This window comes from Archocentrus centrarchus, chromosome 18 (genome assembly GCF_007364275.1).
Source record: "Archocentrus centrarchus isolate MPI-CPG fArcCen1 chromosome 18, fArcCen1, whole genome shotgun sequence".
NCBI lineage: Eukaryota > Metazoa > Chordata > Actinopteri > Cichliformes > Cichlidae > Archocentrus > Archocentrus centrarchus.
The window spans coordinates 8,371,191-8,394,676 of NC_044363.1; the positions used below are offsets into that span (position 1 = coordinate 8,371,191).

Consider the following 23,486-nt stretch of genomic DNA (forward strand, 5'->3'; position numbering starts at 1 on the left):
CAGTATGAGACCGATAATCTGCAAAAAATCGAGCTCCTCCACCTCCTCCCTGAACCGCTCCCAGTCAAAAACAACCAATCAGAGCCAGGAGGAGGGTCTTAGCACTGTCAATCACTCCTCGTGTACGTGCTGCTCAATGTAGCTGTGTGCAATACTTCAAGATTTGGTATCGATCGTATGCCCTGTAAACACAGGGCCATTATCACCGATACTGATACTGATACTTTTTAATAATTATGAAGAATTTTCATGAAGTTTAACTGGTTTGAGGTTTTTTTCCTTTGGATCATTAATTAATTAAAACCCAGGGTAGAATTGGGCAAAGTTTATATGTGAGTAGAAAATATTTTATCAAAATAAAAGTTATTGTTCTGAAACAATAGAACATTAACAAAACAATTTTCCCCATACGTTGATGTCTGGATTTTTTTTTCATTAATGAAGTGCAAAATTTTTCCCAGGTAGATTGTTCAGAAACTATATAAAAATTTAATAAAAAATGTTCCTTCATTCACTAATTTTCTAGATTTTTTCTTAAATAAACAAGTTGTACAAATTTAAATTTAAATTGGCTTTAAATGTTTCATAGCAAATTCCTTTTTTGTTCCCAAATAAAATATGTTATGTGTCACATGACAGTATAACAAAATACTGTGGAGAGGGGAGGAGCAAGTTGTGCCTGCTCTGTGCTGTGACAGGAGCGACACTTAGACAGTCAGCCTGCACCTTTGATGAAACCGCAGCACTGCATACAGGAGAGACACTGAAGCCAAAGTATCAATCTCATTACACTGATATTGATCAATACCAATACCAACGTTGGTATCGATATTATCAACATTAGGATCGATCTGCCCACCACTAGCTCAATGTACTAATGGCGGAGAAACAACTTACTTTCATCTCTGCCGTTTCCATTGGTGGTGGCCATGGTAACTTCAGGGTTCTAGCAAGAAATATTTCTCACCCTAGCGCTAACGCTAATGCTAATTAGTAAGCTAATGCTAACTGCTAAATGCCACTTCCGCTTGTTAATTGAGTGATGGGGCCTTAGATGTAACTGGTAAGCACCTCTGAAGCATAGCCAGTAATCAGTTTTTCGGACATGTAATTACATTTCTTGAGGTGCATGTCAGGTTTGGTTCAGAGAGGATTTTTGGTTATGTACATAGAACCAATGCAGAACTCTAAATCAGGCCTTATTAGATCGATAGAGTGATAATTTTTGCATATAATCCAGAAAAGTTATATTCATATATCATGTATTTAATGTGTCCCAGAGTGCCGTTTCCTTCCACTAATGTGTTTGCAGAAATCATATAAAAAACATACACAACAAAAACATAATCCACTATTAGTGGACTAACTATTAGTCGTGCACTGCACAGGACACTCAAGCTCCCAGGTCTAAAACCCTTCCCAGATTGCTCTACAGAAGTATAAAATTGAATGGTGACGTACATATGAAATAAATATTAAAAATACAATTTGTATTAGATTGATACGACATTGGTTAATTGAGGAACAGAATTAAAAGGATAAGCTGGGTTTGTGGTGGGTTGCAAAGCACCTTTCAGATGTACAAAGGTATAAACTGAGCCATGAGGTGATGAGGCAGGACCTGAGATCAGCTGATCTGCTGGTACTGTGGCTGAACTCAACCTCATGGCTGTCTGAACTAATGCAATGCTCAATTTAAAACTGCATTTTCTCGGCCACAGTGCGCTCAACTTCTCTGTACCAATAGTGAGCACCAGTTACTGCATTAACCTGCAAACAGGAAGTCCTATGCAAATTTAGGATGATGAAGCATTCTTGGTAATTTTCTTTACTTTTCTGGGCTAAACTGATATAACAGATAAAAATTTGCTGATAATCTCCATATTTCATAGTATGTTACAGTTGCAAACATATTTGTAGTAGATGTTCTGCTTTTTCTGTTTGTGTCTTTTATTCTTCTGAAGCAACTATCTTGGTTATCAGGCTCTCCAGAACAGTGTGCTGTGTAGCAAGAAGTCATCATCACTGTGTTCATTGTTTTTTTCTCTTCATGATTTTTGTTTATTATCTTATTTATTTATTTTAATTTCCACCAAAAGAAAATCATCAGGGCAGACATAAAAATAATGTATCAACTTTTGAATATTTTAAACAATTTCCAATGCACAAAAAATGTAATCCGGGAAGTCTTTGTGAAACCATTCCTCAGTATCCAGTCTTTTTTTTTTTTTTTTTAAATCTTAAGAAGTTTTATCAGCACAAATATGGCAAGACGCATTTTGGTCAAACAACTCCACTTTAGACTTGTCTGTTTAAAGGACATTGCTCCAGACGACTTCTGGTTTGTTCAGATGAGCTTTTTAAACCTAAGGTATTCTGTCATTTCTTTATTTTTATTATTATCATAAGAAACAAAGAGCTCCTTCTGGGAAACCTTCCAGATAAGACATACTTGATCAGTCCTTTTCTAATTGTACTGTTATGAAAGTTAACATGCTAACTGAGGCCTGTAGAGTCTGAGATGTACTTTCTGGGATTTTATCACTTTCTCTGATCTTGTAGTGAATTTGCTGAGATATCCCCTCCTGGGAAGGTTGGCAGCTGTCTTGAATGTTTCTAGTTTCTGAATAATCTTTCCCACAGTAGAATGATAGACTGATGAACTTCAACTTATTTTGAAATAGCCTTAGAATCCTCCTCAGATTGATGGGGAGCAGCTCTTGCTTCTCTGAGTCCATCACTGATGTTTTTTTGTTTTGTGTTTTTCCCCCTTGGCATTGTGTCAGCTCACATCTGAATGCTGTGGAACAGAAAACTACCAAAACCTATTTTTTTAGAGGTGGTCACACTCACTGATGATCAGTTAGTCAAGTGCATTTGATAATCAGCCTCTGGCTACCACTTATCCTTTTAATCCCTATGAAAGCAGTAAACAGTGGATTTATTTTTTTCAGAGGAAATGACAGAGATTCCAGTCTGTATTTTCAATTCCTGTAGTCCATAGACACCTCAACCTGTAGGAATGCAGCTTTATTAGCACTAACACACATGCACAGATCATCAATCATAGTGACTCATTGCTACCCACACTCAACACCCACTATCGTGTAGACAAGAAAACACTGGAGTGCACATCATGAAGAGAAATGGTTACAGCAGATAAGATATTGAGTGAGGGCAGAGCAGGGAGCATGTTACACAATGTGTGGAGAAGTGGGTGATTTGGTGGCTGTAGCTGAAGTAAGCAGGGAGTCCATAGTATGGCACACTAATGTAAGCAAATAAAGAAGAAATCCAGAGCAGAGCAGCCTTCCAAGAAGCCAGCGCAAATGTCAGGTCCCTGTGTCCTCCTCCCCTTTCTTTCTCTCTTTCTCTACCGTATGCTCGCTCTCTCCTCCTTTTTGTGTTTGTGTGGACGTACAAATGAGGACTGTTCCAGAGGTTGTCATGAGGTGCTGCATGGCAGGCGGGATTGTACTCAATATGCAGAACTCGACAGGCATGAAGTGAACTGGAGCATGATTTAATAAAAGCTTGTGAATAAAGTGGCTGTCAGAGCGTCCGAGGTGTGAATTCATCTGCAGACGTTTATGTTTCTACGAGCACTGAAATCCCAGTTAGACGTTAGTTTGTTATTTTTGTACGTAACATGAAGCTTTTACAGTCGTTCACTCGTCAACAAGCTGTAAGGACGGAGACAGCGATGATGTCACGAATTTATAATGAGGCAGCTGCAGCTGTCAGACTGTCAGTCAGTTCCTCTGAAACATTTACTGTAGTTACTCTAGCATCACTGTTACATCACACTGATCTGGATAAAGCTTTAGACACAGAACACACTGTGGATGGAAAAATGTCCAGATCTTAGAGATGATGTGAATGTTTGAGTGAAGATATATGTACGTATGTACCTCAACATATTTTTCATTGAAAATCACCTAAATCGGTGTTCACCTCCGATTTAAGTGATCCGTGTCCGAGTCCACCTGAATTCTCCATTATAAAGAATCAATTAAGTGAGGCTGTTCTCCCATCAATAGATTCAATTTTTACTGCATGATTATGGCCATTTAATTGTTTAAATATACTGAACTGCCATAAACTGCAGGATTAAATAAACACTGACCTGAGGTCAGCTCCCCCCCGGGGTCTGCTGCTGTCTCAGTCTCTAACACACAGGTCGGTCAGTAAACTCAGTCAGTTTCTCCACATTTTTATCTTCACTTTCTGTCTCCTGCAGTTTGTCCGTCAGGCTGAATAATTAGATTTTATAAATCAAATGTGAAATTAGGATTCAGCTTCATCTGATGGAGATTCAAGTTGTGTAAATGATGACAGCAGACATTATAAAGAAATGATATATTTTATAACAAACTTTGATTCTGTCTATGATGTCAGAGTGGGTCAGGCTGATTAAAGTGACTCGTCATGCTCCACACTGACACGTGCGATCCTCCATCCACCAAATTAAAATGGAGGCTCTGCTCTTTATTTATCCATTGCCATGGTGAATCCTGGTATCAAAGCTCCATTGATGATGGCTTCCTTTCCTTACTCACGCATGTGCTAAATCAGGGTGAACATATTCAGAGTTGACTGAACTAACTCTGATTGGCTGTTGTGTAACTGGAAACTCAGTTGCCGATCTCAGAGTTGATCAACTCAGAATCTGTTTTTAAACTCAGAGTTTTTTTGAACATGCTTCCTGGAATAGGCCCCGTGTCTGTCTCCTGAATTAAAAACTGGGAGCTGGTTCCACAGAAGAGGGGCCTGAAAGCTGAAGGCTCTGCCTCCCATTCTACTCTTAAGTATCCTAGGAACCACAAGTAAGCCAGCAGTCTGAGAGTGAAGTGCTCTATTTGGCTGATATGGGACTATGAGGTCTTTGAGATAAGATGGAGCCTGATTATTCAAGACCTTGTATCTGAGTATTTTAAATTCTATTCTAGATTTAACAGGTAAGAGAATGAACAGAAGCCAATATGGGAGAAATATGCTCTCTTTCTAGTCCCTGTCAGTACTCTAGCTGTGGCATTTTGGATCAGCTGAAGGCAATCATGTTATGAAATTGGTTTTCCAGAGTCAATAATAGCCAGACAGTGTCATGTGACTTCTCTGGACATGCCCCAAATGCTCTCCAATTGTTGTGATTGGTCAACTGTGATCCAAAATCTAAAACCACAGATGTGTAGCCAATAACATTCCTGGCACTTGGATATATGGCACCTCGGGGTGTCTTTTCACACAAATCCACAAATTCGCTGCACACTGAGTGCCTATTCTGTGCATAAACCAAGCCTGAATTAAGAGTTTGTGCACTGCTGTGCCCTCGACAGTGTTTTCAGTACGTTTTCTTACTAACAGATTGTATAAATATCTCAAAACAAGCTATATTTCTTCAACAAAGTGACAGAGTGACTCACGAGAGTGGATTATTATTTATTAGAGGACTTCATCACTGATTTGGCCGGTTTTATCACTGCAGAATCCCACGAACGAACAGCTGTTACCCACTGAAGGTGCTTCATAGGAAGTGTAAGCTTTTATTCTTAGCTCGTCCTCATATTATATGCCATTTAGATGTAAATATTAGGGATGCGCCAATCCGATATTAAGTATCCGTATCGGTCCAATCCTGGCCTAAATTACTGGATTGGATATCGAAAAGAAATAAAAAATGCAATTCGATACATTAAATAGGATTAAATAGGATTAGCTGCATTACAGTTCTCCGTCGTGTTCTTCTTCTTGTGGGTTTGAGGTTGACCGAACCAGCTTAGAGCTGCATTACCACCACCTACTGCAATGGAGTGGGGGATCAGGAGTTAGAAAACAACCCCCTTAGATTCTATAAAGTTCTCTGTCACTGCGACGGATTCCTTTTGACACTAAGTGGATCATCGCTGACACCGCTCTCTGCTGTGTTTGTGTGTTGTGCTCGCTGTGCTGAGAATTTCAGCTGTTATCTTTTTTCTCTACTTCAGCTCCCGGACATACTGCTAGCGAGTGCAGCACCATCCCTACTCTCGATGGGGGTTTCAAGGGGGTTACACAATGGCTCAGAGCATTGTTTATTGATATTTGGTGATATTCGCTTTGTGTAAGTTGCTTTGTGTTTGGGGGGGGGGGTGTTTATGAGGAGGTTATAGGTTGTATATCAGAGAAGAACAATTGGGCGGACTGTGGGCTTTGTTTTTTTTATTTCATGTGTATATGTAGTGTTTACATTTACTGTAACTTTTTAGCAATATACAATTGATTCTTTTTTTTTGGGGGGGGGGGGGGGGTGTTTGAAGGAATCACTGAAAATAGACTGGGCTTTTTGTGAATGAAGGCCCCACATTTTCCTTCTTTTACAAATTAGGGCAACTGATTTACATGTCTATAATTATAATTAATTCACACTATCAGTAAATTTGTGTATAGCAGAGGATTTCTCTATGTATTATCTTTCATTGGAGTCCTCATTGATGATTGTATGTTGAAGAATTGAGGAGTTACAGCCATTTGAAGTTTGTATAGCAAAGGCTGTTCCACTGGTGCCACCTGGTCTCCCCAAACGGCACCAGTTGGAGAATGCCTGGACATCAACACACAAAAACCTATCCAACACAGTAAGTTTTTGTGCTATTTTGATAAACTTTGAAATACAAGTAGACAAGAGTTCATTCTACAGTTTCATTATATTTTCCAGTCAATACCGTCAACAATTACCTTTATACAATTATTGCCCCAAGTTAACAAGATTGGTCTGAGTGTCAAAGTGTCGGAGTTTTCCTGAATGCATCCAAAAACACTGTTCCCAAGCCCGCTTATTACAAGCAACTTTGGGCATGTTTTTTTCTAAAGTCGCTTGCAAATATGAGTCGCGGGTTGCGGGTTTCTTGGGCTAGTTTTTTAACACCAAGTTGCTTATTTGGGCTTGACTTTCTTTCCGAGTGAAACTCATTGATTATCTCTCGGCGCCCCATAGTAAAGCAAAAGACGAGTGGTAGGTAGTTTGTCCCTTCCAAGACCCTGTTTCCTGTTTATCGCTCCCGCCCAAGTGGACCGGGCGCACACCCAAACAACCACTCATAACTAGTGATGGGAATTCCGGCTCTTTTCAGAGAGCCGGCTCTTTAGGCTCCCAAGTGGCTCCTTAGATTTTAATTAAAAAGAAGTGTAAAATTAATTACTAATGTAAAAACATACATTAGGCCTATATCAGACGTTTCTTTATATACTCAACATATAATAGAGTGCTCCAAAATACAAATTATAAAACAAAAGATTGGAAATCAGAAAAAACAAGGGCCTTTGGGGAGTTGATCCTGTTTCTCCTGCCTGATGACCTGCCCTGTTTTGTTCTTCTAATTGCACTGAGGGATGAACAATTTGTATATACCTGTGCAGGTTGTTTGCGGAGCCTGTTCGATATTAAATTTTAAATTTGCAGTCCACACTCTGTCTGTCTATCACATTAATCCTTTAACACCAGGCGATCGCTGCTGAATCTCGGGTTTCCTGACCTTATTAGCCGCGAACAGCTGATTAAGACATAGCGTTTCACTGCAGAGTCAGCTGGTTACCGTAACTCCATGACCATTCGTGCTATCGAAAAAATTCAAACGGTTCCTGAAAGCTCAGAAATGGCACTTCACAGTCATGTAGTGGTATTATGGTATTTGTTGCCAGAAGTCTGCAAACACCGGCACTTTTGAAGTATGCTGTGTCTCCTTCGACATGCTTGGAGGTATAAGATTAAAATGTGTCCAGTCTTTACTACATTTTTTGTCACTCATTTTCCTCACCATTCCCGTATATAGCCTCTATGTAACATGCAACTTCCCTTAGCTCTTGCCTGTCTCCAAGCGAATTTTGCAGGAGCCCCTCCCTCTCTGGTGTTTGTTTACTCACTGTGCAGTGTGTCCGTGGACCCTCCCCTCCCGCTCAGTGCAGACGATCATATGCTACCATTCATCTTATCCAATCACGTGCGGCTGAGCGAAAAGAAAAAATTAACGGCTCACTACCAGGAGCCGGCTCCCGTCGTTCACTTCAAAGAGCCGGCTCTTAGAGCCGGCTCGTTCGCGACCGACCCATCACTACTCAAAACAGCCCAGAGTGAGGAGGCAGCATAAGAATGAGCTCCAGTAAGTGGGGAAAATATAGAAAAAAATATAATAAAGAGTGGGAAAAGGAGCGCAATTCAAGAATGGATCCGATATGGGAGACAGTGGCGCAGTTGGCACCGTGACTGTTAATTTGGAAAGCAGATTATCCACAGTATTTCTGACTTTGCGCCATTACCCATAATTCATAGCAGAATCCGTTTTTTTACTTCTACTTGAGCTGTTGTTTACGGTTGTTTGTGGTTGCGGGCTAAAACACTTGCTGTTGATTTTGACACTGCAGTTTCTTTTACTTGTCTTAAATGGCATCACATCAGAGGTGGATCCATTGCAGGGATGTTTTAAAAAGCAGCGAGGACAATTCCTTAACAGTGCCTCACCCGTCACTTCTCATGGGCTGGGTTGAATTATGGCCTAAAGTCAGCTACAACAACATTGTCAATTAAATTGTTTTTTCTGAAGGCATCGATGGCGAGGAATTATGCAATTATAAGAGCACCGAAGCGTATACCTTTACAGCAATAAAATCAAAAAACAATGCTGAACAAACAAGGCAGCTTTATTTTTCTTAAAGCAGCTGTAGAGCTGAGCCAGAGCATTGGACAAGCTAAGCACTTAGCATGGGTCATGCTAAGGGAAAGTGGAGTGGTGGACACCAGGGTTATAATAGTTTTGGATTTTACATTATCATTTAGTTTTAGTTAGTTTTTACCTTTTTCTTTAATTCAGTTACTTTTAATTAGTTTTCAGAGTGGTTTTGCTCATTTTTATTAGTTTTTATTTTTGGTTTATTGCTTAGTTTTAGTTTAGTTTCGTTAGTTTCAGTATTAGTTTTAGTTTTTCATACTTTGTCAGGTGCAAGATTCAAGGTACAAGAGTGACTATTGTGTAATAAAAACTCAACAAATCCCAATTAAAAAAATATATTCAAGAACCAACTGTTCACAGACAGCAGCACTGCGTGCTAAATGTGTGTAATATTAAGGACACACATGAACATCAACAGGGAGAACCAAAAAAAACATGAACTCCCAAACTCAATAACTTCTACAATAAACTCCCAATAAAGTTCAGCGTCAGGCGGAAAAACATGTCAACGATGATCGCTCAGTGTCAAAGGGAATCCGTCGCAGTGACGGAGGATCTGAGGGGGTTGTTTTCTAACTCCTGATCCCCCACTCCATTCCAGTAGGTGGCGGTAATGCAGCTCTAAGCTGGTTTGGTCAACCGCAAACCCACAAGAAGAAGCAGACGACTGAGCCCTGTAATGCAGCTAATGTGAGCGAAACGTTATTTAATGTATCGGATTACATTTTTTTATTTCTTTCCGATATCCGATCCAGTAATTTAGGCCAGTATCGGACCGATACCGTTACTGAATATCGGATCGGCGCATCCCTATTAATTACCTTATGGTCGTGTGCTAGTGTTTTTATATGCGGTGCCGGCTGGGACTTCTTTTGGTCCTCGCTCTTTGTGCTTAGTTTTTTGGCTGCAAACATATTTGTCCCTGTTTTTTCACTTTCTTCATTCCCTCGCGTTCATTCCGATAGTTTTAGCAGCTCCCTCCAGGAATTTGCTGACATTTGTGAGTCCTTATATTGATTGTTCCTGATTGTTATTCTCTCAATGATAAAGTGGCCGGAAACGCACAAGGACAGAACAGGTTCATCACAATGTTGCGGCTGCGTGGCAGCGAGGAGTAGTCACATTTCTCCGGAGGTGAACGCCAGATTCCTTCGGTTCAAAGCGGTTTCCGTAGCTGCCTTGTGTGCGCGTCTCAGGTGGACTTTGATGTTGGTGTTGTTTTCCTCACTGACACGTGTTCCATACATTTTTCATCATTCACAACAAGACGCTCTTCTATCTGTATTATTGGACTCAAAGAAACTCCATATGGGGATCTGCTGCTTTCTGGGCAGACCGCTGCCATTACTTTGCTGACCGGCTCAGTGAGCTCAGCACGCACGCACACAGCTGCCCGGCGGCGCTCCCAGCTTTAAACTCGGAGAGCGGAAAAATGATCAGTCCACAAAGCTTTTAAATAAAATGACAAACAAGAAAAGGAAGGTCATTTTATTTATAATTTTAGTTAGTTTTTTAAACTCACAATACAGTTTTAGTTAGTTATCATTTTTTTCCTTTTAATTTTAGTTTTTCGTTATTTCGTTCGTTTTCGTTAACTATAATAACCCTGGTGGAGACAGTCAGCTGTTCCTGTATCGCTGATTAGGGAAATCATGTAGTGATGCGGCAGCTATTCTGTGGAAGGTATATCACTGATCTGGATATCAGAATGTTCAGATCACTGAAAAAGAAACACTGGACTGGCCGAAGGCTGTGATAGGGGAGACACGCAGCTGTCATCTTGCTAACTGCTACGTGTTTACTTGTGGAAGCCACGCATTGTTTAATCTTTGTGTAGGCTGTATACTGTAGTGTCACAGTATAATAACGAAAAAAAATAAGAGGCTGTACATTCAAGGAAAACTTAAATCTGTATTTTTTCCTTAAAACATAAGGAAAAAATACAGTACAATACAGTTATAAGACGTGCAACTGGGTAGTATAATTTTGGGGAAAAAGAGCAAATTTGCAGAATAAAATAATTTGAAAAAATGTACAATCTGATGTAGTGACAACTGACAACTGCACAAGTTGAACCCGAGCTCATGTTCCAACTACTAAAGCCGCCTGTTACAGCACAAAGTAACCGAATTTTGTCATTAACTCTGGCTCTGACTTTGGGTAACCGGAAGTATAAAACCATACAGTGGAAGTAGCAGTCTGTCATGACAGCCTATGTATGCTCTTCCAGAAACCTATGGATAGCCGTGGTCACATTTGCTGATGATCTGTTAATCAAGTGCATTGTAAAAACTAGCTGCTTTTTATCCTCTTAACTCCTGTGGAAGAGGGTAAGAGTGATGTTTTTGTTTTTTTGGGGATTTTTTTTACAGCAGTATCTTGTCAGGTTGTGTTGTGGCTTTGCTACCAAAAGAAAAAAAGAAATATAATTTGAGCATTTACCTTTGCAAAAATAATTTTGGATACATGTTCATCTGAATGTCCACCTACAGCCAAAGTATACCTTTCAGTGATTGTTTTATTCCAGGCACATCATCAAGATTACCATTAACGTGGTCTATGTGGCAAGTGCAATGGCGATCAAAGTCTAGAGGGGAGTTCTTTGAGTATGTAATTTTGATTTCCGCAAATGTATCATGTGTGTTCTCAGAAAGATAGCAAAAAAAAACCCAAAAAAACGTCACAGAGCAGGAGGAAGGGGCAGGCGTTCTTCATTTTATAATCAGTTAACTTCTCTTTACTGAATTGCAGTCTGTACGAGTCTCCTACAGAAGCATCACTGATTCCCATCTCATCATCTGCAACCATGAACATGCTGACTGTGTGTGCACTGGTTTGTACCATAGTGGCTCTGGCTGGATCTGCTGGTGAGTATTATGCCATCTACAGAAGATATTACAGAAAAGGATTTAATTATCAATTAAATGATGTCTCTAATTTTATGGTTCTTCCAGAGACAAAGGCTGAAAGCAATGAAAGAGGTCAGTGTCTTTCAGATTTTCACTTTAATACTCTTCTACTGTCATCTGCAGAGATAATAGAGGAAGGTTACAACTACAGTTTGTGTTAATGTTTCATGTGCTTATCACTTTTTTTTTTAAATATTCTAATATTCTTTATGTTGTCTTGCTATTGTGGATTGTCATGTCAGTTTTACCTTTTATTGTATTTTGTTATCCTATTTAGATATAATTTGTTATATTTCACGTTATATTTTAGATGTTAAATTATTGTTAAAATATTATGTTTATTATATTTTAATACACACACACACACACACACACACACACACACACACACACACACACACACACACACACACACACACACAAATATATATAAAAATTCAACACACTGAATGGAGACTCCATATTATCTACCACACACAGCAAAGACTTACCTGATCAAGAGGTCCTTCCGATGTGGTCGTGGTTGGTTTGAGTTCAATCGTCGTTGTTTCTACTACATTCCGAAACCTATGTCTTGGGCTCACGCTGAGGTAATCCCAGTGTACAATGATTCTCCAGTGACTCAGTTTTGCTTCCAAAAAAGATTAATTTAATTGGCACATAGTGCTGATATGGGATCTTCATTATGTTTTCATTCTGAAAATTTCTTTGTCTTCACTGTAGAGAAACTGCATGTCCCTGGGGGGTCACCTTGCATCGGTTCACAACTTCATGGAGTACCACGAGCTTCAGAGGCTCATATTGACTGTTAGTCATGACTACAAAGAAACCTGGATTGGTGGCTCTGATGCACAGCAGGTACTTTAGTCAATGAAAACAACTAAGAGTACAATTATTATATGTGTACATGCAATTTAATACATGCAATCCAATAGTTGATGTCTACTGGACATTTTAATTGTGGTGTTCCTCAAGTCTCCATCCTTACTACCCCAATATTCTTCTAACTCTAATCTGCTCTCTCTCCTCCAGGAGGGCCATTGGATTTGGAGTGATGGCAGCACTTTCCACTATACCAGCTGGTGTCCTGGAGAGCCCAATAATGCAGGAGGTCACCAGCACTGCTTGCAAGTGAATTATTCAGGTACCAGTTTAAGTGATGCTGCTCATACAAGATAAAATAAAATACACACTCAAACACATCATTTAACAGGAAATAAGATACTCTTTTTTTTGTTTGTTTGTTTGTTTTTTAATCAAATCAATTAGTGGTTTTCAATATGAAAATAAATGTGTTTTTTGGCACGGACATTATAAACTTGATCATAAACTGCTCAACACATTCAGTGACTTCCTCTTTTTCTGTACTTCCAGGTTCAAAGTGCTGGGATGATTTGAGTTGCCACAATGAGTTGCCTTCTGTCTGTGCCAAGAACATTTGATGACTCCTGGACTCAGCAGTGACATGGAAGGCATGTCTTTGTGTCATCAGCAACATATATCGGCTTTAATCTCCTTTCTCCTTGATGATCGTACTATTGCTGTAATGCTACCTAAAGAATTACGAGACAAGAATCAGAAACAGAAGGTGGCTCATGTCTTTAATAAGAAGAGCCTGAATGTTGTATGAAAAGAATGCTTTTAGCTTTGTTTCCTGGAGAGTGAAATTATTTTGCTTGTGTGCAGAAATAAAAGATGAATGCATTGAAATGTGTTGTGTACAAATCTTTTTAAGATAAGATAAAACTTTAATGATCCCACGACGGGGAAATTTGCGCATTACAGCAGCTCAGTACAGAGAAAAATGAAAAGGATGAGTAAGAACAAATAACTAAACTAAAACTAAAATAGAATAGAATAAAATAAAATAGTAAAAAAACTATACACATATACATAAGCACTATATAAATAAAATATATATATCAATGTCAATACACACATTTACATATACACACATATACACACACATCAAAACACTATATACAGATATCAAAATATTATATACATTTGTTGCCGGTAAGGTACCCAGCAGACACGGTATGCATTATATGGGTGAGTGTAATAAATAAAATGTATCTGGACTGTAAGGATAAAGTGATGGCAGAGGAGGTAAAGTGTCAAAGTGACTCAAGACATTATGGTGTGTTATACAGTCTAACTGCTGTTGGGATGAATGACCTGCGAAAGCGCTCCTTCCTGCAGCGAGGATGTTTCAGTCTCTGACTGAAGGAGCTGCTCAGTTCACCCACGGTCTCATGCAGAGGGTGATGGGGGTTGTTCATGATGGATGTCAGCTTTGTTAACATCCTCCTCTCACCCATCACCATCACAGACTCCAGAGGACATCCCAACACAGAGCTAGACCTCCGCACCAGTTTGTCGATCCTGCTCCTGTCCCTTTCGGTGCATCCACCCCCCCAGCAGGCCACTGCATAGAAAAGGGCAGATGCTACCACTGTGTCATAAAAGGTCTTTAACAGAGTCCTGCAGACACCAAAGGACCTCAGTCTCCTCAGCAGGTGTAGTCGACTCTGGCCCTTCTTATACAGGATGTCTGTGTTTGTAGCCCAGTCCAGCTTGTTGTTGAGATGAACACCCAGGTACTTGTAGGAGACCACTGTCTCAATGTCTTTTCCCTGGATGTTCACCAGTGCTGTAGGGGGTGGCTTCCTCCTGAAGTCTATGACCATCTCCTTCGTCTTGCTGGCGTTGATTTGCAGTGCGTTGTTCTCACACCAGCCAACAAAGTCACTGATGACCCCCCTGTATTCCTGGTCGTTCCCATCTGATACACATCCGATGATGGCCGTATCATCTGAGAACTTCTGCAGGTGGCAGTGGTCTGAATTGTAATTTTGTAATTTTAACATAAAATATGTAGAGTATACTGCACCAGAAACAGCTTAAACTATGACACTAAATAACACTGCACATTACAGTGTGAATTAAATTTTTATCTATCTTGTACCTCTTCATCTCCGAAAAACAAAACAGAAATGCCATAAATGTTTTATCATCCTAAATTTACATAGAACTTCCCGTTTACTGTGTGTCTGCATTCAATTTCATGGTCTACTTATCTGATAGGGTAGTTGTAGTTGGATAAAGTCTATGTTATATTATTCTATCATCAATTAGCCAACAGCTTCATTGTCATTTTTGTAGCAGTTCTAAAGAACACCCTTTAAAACAGAAGCTTTTTGCTTTTCATTTGATGGCTTTCATATGCTGGCTTGGTGAATAAAAATGTCTATGGCAATGGCTAATTGCAATTGCACTTTGACCTCAAAAAACAGCAGTGTGGCTGCAGCAGCATTGCTGCCTCACTAGCCTGGACCCTTATGTCACATTCTGCTGGCACAGGCAAAGCAGAGGACCCCAATGCAGGACTCAGAGGCAGAGATATACTTAAGCTTAAACTTAATTTACAATGTAGAACATAAAGTGAGGCTGGTCAGGTGCCAGCAGCATGAAAGCCTAAACTCGAACATGAACTTGAAAGTAACTATGGATGTAACAACAAGTGAAAACACAGACAATAAATACACAGAGGGATAATGAGGGAATGGGGAACAGCTGAGGAGCACAGGGAAAAAGAAAAACTAAACACAAAGCACAGGGGATAAGAGACTGTCAAAATAAATCAGGAAGCAACTAGACCAGGGGTGTCCAAACTACGGCCCGCGGGCCAACTGCGGCCCGCCGTCCATTTTTAATTGGCCCGCAGCAAATTAAAATAAGTATAATACAATATGGCCCAAGCGTCAAATTTCTGCTTGACTGCACTGCACTTTTTGTTTACTATCTTGAACAAGGCAGTTTCTCAACAAAACAAGATAAGTGAAGAAAAATGTCAGGGCAGACAAAAAATGGCGTCTATGAAGAAACGTAAGGTAGCGCGTGAATGCAGAAGATTTCAGACACGGTGGGCAAATGAATACTTTTTTATAGAAGTGAAAGGGAAGTGTGTCTGCTTGATTTGTACTGAGACTGTGGCAGTGATGAAAGAGTATAATTTACGAAGACACTATGAAACCAAACATCAGACGTATGCATCCTACACTGGTGCCGAACGAGAACATAAAGTTAAGCAAATGGCAGCCAGCCTGTTAGCTCAGCAACAGTATTTTTTTCGTGCTAATAAGGCACAAGAAAATGCCACAGTGGCTAGCTACGAGATAGCTCAACTCATTGCACAACACGGGAAACCTTTCTCAGATGGAGACTTCATAAAACAGTGCCTCACTAAAGTTGCAGGAATAATGTGCCCGGAAAAACTGCAGGAATTCAGCAGCGTGAGCATGTCCAGAAACACAGTTGTGTGGCGAATAGAAGACTTGTCTGCTGACTTAAAACATCAAATGTCAGATAAAGCTTGCGCTTTTGATTTTTACTCGATAGCATGTGATGAGAGCACAGATGCCACAGACACCGCACAGCTGTTAATTTTTTTGCGGGGAGTTGATGATAATTTTTGCATCACGGAGGAGCTGCTTGATCTTAGAAGTCTAAAGGGCACAACGACGGGTAAGGACATTTTTGAAGCGGTATCAGATGCAGTTGACAACATGGGACTTAAATGGGACAAGTTGTGTGGAGTTACAACGGATGGAGCCCCAGCTATGACCGGAGAGCGCAAAGGAATGGCCTCTATGGTGTGTGCCAAGGTTAAAGAGAGTAGAGGTGAGGCTGTGAAAATGCATTGTATCATTCACCAAGAAGCCCTCTGCTCCAAGACAGTCCAGCTCGGCGATGTGATGAACACTGTTGTGAAAACGGTAAACATAATTCGAGCATGAGGGCTGTACCACAGAGAATTTCAAGCGTTCCTATCAGACATCGATGCTGAATACGGAGACCTGCTGTTCCAGCGCACATCACAATGGTACAGCAGGTCTCCGTATTCATCGATGCTGAATACGGAGACCTGCTGTACCATTGTGATGTGCGCTGGCTAAGTTGCGGCTCCGTGCTGCAGCGGTTTTATGCCCTGAGGTCGGAAATTGACCAGTTTTTGAAAGAAAAGGACCGCCCGCATCATGAGCTGAGTGATCCTTTATGGTTGGCCGACCTAGCATTTTTAGTTGATCTTACCGATCATCTTAACTCACTTAACAAGAGCCTACAAGGCAAAGACCAGCTTGTACCACAACTTTATACGCAGATGAAGGCATTCTGCGTGAAACTCCGTCTCTTTGAGGCACAGTTACGCAACTTTAATTTTGCGCACTTCCCCATGCTGTCCGAAATCAAGAGTGCTTTTCCAAAGGCCAATCTTTCTCTTAAGAAAGGGAAATATTTGTCTGTTATCACATCTCTGATGACAGAATTCAGTCAGCGCTTCCAAGATTTCTCTAATATTGAAAAACAAATCAAACTGTTCTCGACTCCCTTCCTGGTGGATGCAGAGGAAGTGGAAGAGAGTCTGCAATTAGAACTTATTGATATGCAGTGTGATGATTCTCTGAGAAATCAACACCAGCTTTTGTCCCTACCTGACTTCTATCGGAGCGTGGAAAAGGACAAGTTTCCACTGATGAGACGCCATGCAAAAAGAATGATGAGTCTGTTTGGCTCCACATACATATGTGAGCAAACATTTTCATTATTAACTCTGAACAAAAGCAGACTGAGAACCAAAATGACTGACAGCCATCTCTGTGATGTCCTCCGCATCTCAACCACCAAACTTACTCCTGATCTGCCAGCCAAGCACAGCATCACTGCTCCCACTGAGTGCAGCACTGTTCCCATTTTAGGTGAGGTAAAAATACACATTATTATATAATCATGTGTAAATAAGTAATTAATTTATAAATTCAGTCAATTTAAGTTGATAACATTTTGCAACAAACATAAATCTGTTAACAAGCCCACATACATATTTGCATAACAAGCTCACATATACCCTTCCTCTTTCCCCCTTATATTTCCCCATTTTTATACAGGGGTGTGAAGAGGGAATCATGATCCCGAGTAAGAAGCAATGTGAGGCTGCCAACAGTGAAAAGACCTGTAAAGCAGCAGAATAAATGAAAAATTGAAAAATCATTAATAAAAAACTGTGATCCAGGCAATGTCAATGATTATTCACATGTGTTTGGTTTAATAACTTGTGATATATAAAATTTGTCCTGAACTAAGTGGCCCGGCCTTTTGTATATTTTTCCATGTGTGGCCCTCTGTCCAAAAAGTTTGGACACCCCTGAACTAGACGAAGACCTCAATAGGTCACCTGAAGTAAGGTGTAAGTGAGGTTTGAGGCACCTGAACACACTGCATGAAAAGTGGGCCTTGAGCTTCAGGGCTCTCAGCAGGAGGCTTTGGCGAGAAAAATAAACTGTAGGGAAACTGCCGTGGACTCTCTGTTGCTACTTTCCCACCGCCGAGGTTCCGGAGCCGGAGCAAGTTCCCGTGCCGAACCCAATGAACTGGCGAAACGCTTAAGAACGGGCCCGCGTTCCCACCGAGTTTCTCTGAACTGCTCCTTTACGTATGAGCGTGGGCGGGTCCTCGTCTGGACACGGAAACTGAAGCGCACAAACGTGGGAGAACACGCTCTCATTTCTTGTGCTGCAAATACGTTTTACGGTCCAAACCAAACTACTGCAGCATCTGTGTGCAGCACAGAGGTAAACACAGACAGTGATTAGAGCAAGACGACAAGTATGCACTTTGTGTCCTTTTATCTGTGATATGAACTGATACAAAGCAGCAAGTTCAGCCTTAGAGCCCAACCTAATTCACAGCCGTAAAAATCGCTTCGCTTTTCTCATGTAATACACATGTAATATGGTAGAAAACTTGATGTTGAGACGGCAGAGTCACGCCCTTCTTCCTGGTTCCAGACCAGCTAGTTTGCGGGGCCGGAGTTAAACCCGTTTTTCGGCCGAGCATCGAGTGCTTCGGCGGTGGAAAATCCGCCTAACGGTTCAATTCACGGCTCTGGCTCCGGAACCCTGTTGGTGGGAAAGAGGCTTGTGTCAGTGCTCCCTCAGCTCCCCCCCTCTCCTCAGGTCTAGGGCAGGCTCTCATATGTAAAGGAGGTTTCTGTGAGTCATACAAATGCAAATCAAGTACTCACCAGTGGTCACCAGTACTCACCAGTGGTCTACCCCTCCCAACAGTTGTAGCCAACATATTTTTATTTTGAGATATATGTAATCAAATTTACATTATCATCTTTTAAGCCTTTTTCCATTACAATGTGACTACACATAAATTATTGTACAGCGAAACATTCAAACAAGACTAAATTCAGAAGAAGTCATTCTGTTTTATAAATTAGTATTATCTATTTGGAAATATACTTTTGGAGGTTTTCAGCTTTTTTCCCTTTTTCCAATAAGGCTGTGAGCTTCTGTCTGTGAGCTTCTGTCTGTGAGCCTTTGTCATGGAGTTTTTTGTGAACCCTGAACTTTAGTGGACTGAGGGAGATAAACAAAGGCTATAACTTGATTTTGGTGACACCACAAGCATTATTTTCATTGAAAAGCATACTCAGTTTTCAGTCTAATTCACTGTGACAAAAAGTCTGTCACACCATCATCCTCTTCTGTGCAGTTGCTTCCCAGCTAGCATTGAACATTCAGACAACATCCCATGAACGCTGCCATAAACGTTCAGTGAATGTTCACATGCATTAATGACATTAAAGACTACCAAGGCAGATGTAATAAGAAAACATATAAACATATAAAACATATAAACTTTTATTTTGCTATACATGGATGTACATAAGAGATATCAGCAAAACCATCATGAGAAAAATGTAAAAATGTAAAATATTTTAAAAAAAAAAAGTAAAAATTTTAATGCAACAGTCGCCTTCTCAGTTGTCCTGCTTAAATGGACAGTGGATGTGTGTCTTCCAGCTCATAGGGGGTCGTTTTGACTGTTGGGTTTTCTCTGTATTATTGTAGGGTCTTTACCCACAATACAAAGCGCCTTGAGGCTGTGATTTGGTGCTATATAAATAAAATTGAATTGAATTGAAATGAAATGAATTGAATTCCGTGTGGCAGCTTCCTCACCTGTGATCTTATAGGAAGCAGTTCCTGCACAACTCGGAATCCAATAAAAGCCGGTATGATCCTCTGCAGAGGTAAGAATCAGAAACAAAGCAGCAGTATTCAAAGTGTGGAGGAGAGAAGAACTTAAAATGTTTTTACTGTTATTTATTTTCAACTTAATTTTCCACAGACTGTGTTCGCCTCACAAACCGAGTGTGAGTGTTCTTAATGCATGGACCATGATATAATTGTGTCTAAGTATCTATTGGTGTTTGTGTGTTTTTTGCCTGGATATGTTTATGTATGCACTGTGTTTATGCTCTTTATTTACAATGTACAAAAATGTTTTCCAGCTTCTTGTAAAACTTACAAGACGGTCCACTACAGTCAGCCTCATGTTCAGGAAAAGGAGACAGCCATTAAAAATCCTGCCCAGTGTCGTGCAAGAAGGAAGCCGGTAAGACGTGTTGGATTGTTTTGTTGGTCTGCTGTATTTGTGTAGTTAGCTTGGAAATGCAGTTTTATTTTTGGAAAATATTACTTATTGTTTTTTTAACTTTATATAAAATCTGTCTTCTTTTGAACAACCCAAAATGTATATGAAAAGGTGATGCAGTGAAGGTGAAAATTATTAACACTGAATGTTTATAGTTTTAGCAGCTGTAACATTTTGGGACCTAAAAGATAAAAAGTGTATAATCAGTTTAAAGGTGCCTCAAGAGTTAATGACCAAAATCACTTAAGTACTTTTATCAATATTAAATTTTTTCAAAGTACTTGTTCATTTGTCTTTTATTCACAGGATGCACAGGAGTCTTATCTGTTATGTGTGCATTCAAAGTCAAGAGACTCAAACTTTCAGTGTAGTTTCCTGATTTTTCACAATATTTCATATAGTTTCATAATGACTTAATGTGTGCTCTGTGTCAACAGCTGCTGGAGGCGAGGGCGAGTGTCCTGGCAGTGAAGGAGGTTGCCTTCTGGGACGATGTCACCACTGACCTCATGTTGGATGAGGAGGATGGCGTCTCAGAGGCCGTGTCGGGCTGGATTAAGACCCCCAAGCTTCCCCAGCCAGGAGCTCAGTGACCTCTGTGCCAAACTGCAAGACAGACTAGAAGCTCACCCTAAATACAACGCCGTGCACCATAAGGGACGAATATGCTTCTTTTCATGCAGTGACAGGATCTCTAGGTTGTATTGTAGGAAGCTGACAGCTGGTGTCATAAGCCACCACCTCTGTTCAATGGTGGCAGTTCATCGAGGACATAGATGGCCTCCAATCTCATTGTACATCCTACATAATGACAATAAAGGCATTCTATTCTATTCTTTCAAACCATCTTAGTTCTCGGTCCAAAATATGAACAGTGGTATCCTCAAAAGACGTGGTTATCCCATCTGGTCCTTCATCAAATCAGTGAAGATGCACAGGAAAGAAAAAATAGACACCAACTAAGATCATCTCTTACGTAGCCAGTTTGTCAGATAAATGCAGAGGAATTGTCTCCAAGCTTGACATCCCAGGCACACTGTAAAGTCCTTTACACACCGGATGCATATAAATTGCGTGTGAATGTTTCCTGCCTTAAAACCATTTTTTGGACTCAGCTGTTCTTAATGTAGCCGTTAACACCGACCGTGTCATTTCACAGGACGAATTTGTGGCTTTTATTTTTTCCAATCAAGTTCAATTTTTCTGACTTTTGCAAGCAAACAGATCTCACCAATCAAAGTGGTGCATTTAGCAACATTTCAGCTTATGGCTCAAAACGCGCACCGATGCATGGTATAAACAGTGATGTAGGAACAGTAAAATTATTACTACTACTACTAATTATTACTATTACCTCAGACATGCTGCTCCAGGTCAGTCAGCTCTCTGAAATTATTCTCTTCCTTCTTGCATGTGAGCTCAACTCTGCCAACAAGAGCTCGAACTGTCCCATTGATTTCATTAAATATGCATGAAAGTGGCCATGATTAAGCTTCAGCTCTGGGATCAAACCATGAACTTCTCCATACTGCTGCTTTCTTACGAGTAGAATGAATCTCTGTTTCTTCCTACTCTTGTTTAGAAACATTACAACCTCATTACATCACTCGATGTTGACTTCATTTCGCTCACAGTGCGTTTTATGAGGATGATTTATTCACAAAAACGCAACGCATCCGGTGTGTATGTAGGTTACACAACAAGTTTGCATGGGAAATATTCAGAATTTCGTGTCAGTTTTACACAAAGCCATAAGGCCTGAAAAGGCCTTAACCTGTTAACTGGCAGTGTCCCGCTTGCGGGACGTTTGTAGCGCTCTCCAAATTTGCCTCTTTTTTTTTTTTCCTCCCATGTTTTTTTTTTTTTTAAATGTCCCTTGCGGGGTTCTGTGCTTTTCAGCATCTACATGGATGTTAAAATCGCCCACTATGAACTCAGGACTAAATCAGCTAAATGGATACCAACTTTTTCCTCAACAGCTGTCCCAGTTATCTATAAAGCCAAGATTGTTTTTTTTTTTTTGGATATCACTCAACAGCCAGAAATTTAGGAACACACGGGGAGGGGGCCCAGGGAAAACAACAGAGTCCAGCATTGTTTTGGCAACATTACACACGATTCAACATTAACTTTGGTGGCCTGGCATAAGCGGGTATCATTGCTGCTGAGATCTATTGTTATTTTATCAAATCTACTTTCAGCCTTAGCCAGCAGTTTCAAAATTCCTTCGACGTCACCTGCCCTGGCCGCTGTAAGACATTTGACTATGGTTGCTGGAATTGCTACTTTCAGGTTTCTCAAAACAGAGTCACAATCCTGATGATTTGCCTTTGGCAGAAATAAAACAAAACAGAAACCAAAGAAATAAATAGGGGAAAACCCCTGAACTGATCAAAAAGAGTATTACGATAAAATGATGGTTAAAGCAGTAACTGCTCCTTGGTAATAATACAGAATAGTTGTTAATAATGCTTAGAAAACAAAGTAACTTATCACTGAGTATAGTCTTAGTTTGGGCCAGCCAGAAAGTTAAACTCAGCTTAAGCATATGGTGATGATACCCTCTTCCTACACAGGAGCCTGATAACCAAGGTAGTTGTAAGCACTTAACTAAAACTACTTAAGGATAAAAGACTCCAGCACAGAAAAAGCAGAACATCTATTATAAATATATTTGTAATTGCAACATACTATGACAGAATGGAGATTATCAGCCAATTTTTATCTGTTATGATGTGTATCACTAGTCCAGAATAGTAAAGAAAATTACAAAGAATGCTTCATCATCCTAAATTTACAGAGGACTTCCTCTTTGCAGGCTAATGCAATAACTGGTCCTCACTATTGGTACAGAGAAGCTGAGAGCACTGTGGCTGACAAAATGCAGTTTTAAATTGAGCATGGCATTAGTTCAGACAGGCCATGAGGTTGAGTTCAGCCAGAGTACCAGCAGATCAGCTGACCTCAGTGCCAGCCTCATCACCTCATGGCTCAGCTTATACCTTTGAATATCTGTAAGGTGCTTTGCAACTCACCACAAACCCAGCTAATCCTTTTAATTCTGTTCCTGAATTATGTCATAACAATTATTTTAATTATAATAATTTAATATTCATTTCATATGTGAGTTACTATTGGATGCAATCTGGGAAGGGTTTTAGACCTGGGAACTTTAATATCCTGTGCAGTATCTTAGCTGCTCCTAGGACTGCACTTTCTGGACAGAGATCTCAGAAATGACAGAGCCCTGCATGGTGGTACATGCCACTCAGGGATCGATCTGTCATATAAATGCTGTGGCAGGCCAGTCTTAGACCTAACACTGGACTCAAGACAGGACTTCAACTTAAACTTCAGCTTTGTTGCT

At 40.3% G+C, this 23,486-nt stretch overlaps 1 protein-coding gene across 1 annotated transcript; it reads left to right on the forward strand.

Annotated features, from left to right (window-relative positions):
- The first annotated feature begins 11,459 nt into the window (after positions 1–11,459).
- Positions 11,460–13,321, forward strand: LOC115797098 (ladderlectin-like). The gene is made up of 6 exons (XM_030753579.1): positions 11,460–11,569; positions 11,657–11,683; positions 12,092–12,201; positions 12,335–12,469; positions 12,644–12,755; positions 12,986–13,321. Exons 1-6 carry the CDS (start codon positions 11,509–11,511, stop codon positions 13,051–13,053), a joined length of 513 nt encoding a protein of 170 aa, XP_030609439.1. The 5' UTR covers positions 11,460–11,508; the 3' UTR covers positions 13,054–13,321.
- Positions 13,322–23,486: the final 10,165 nt, after the last annotated feature.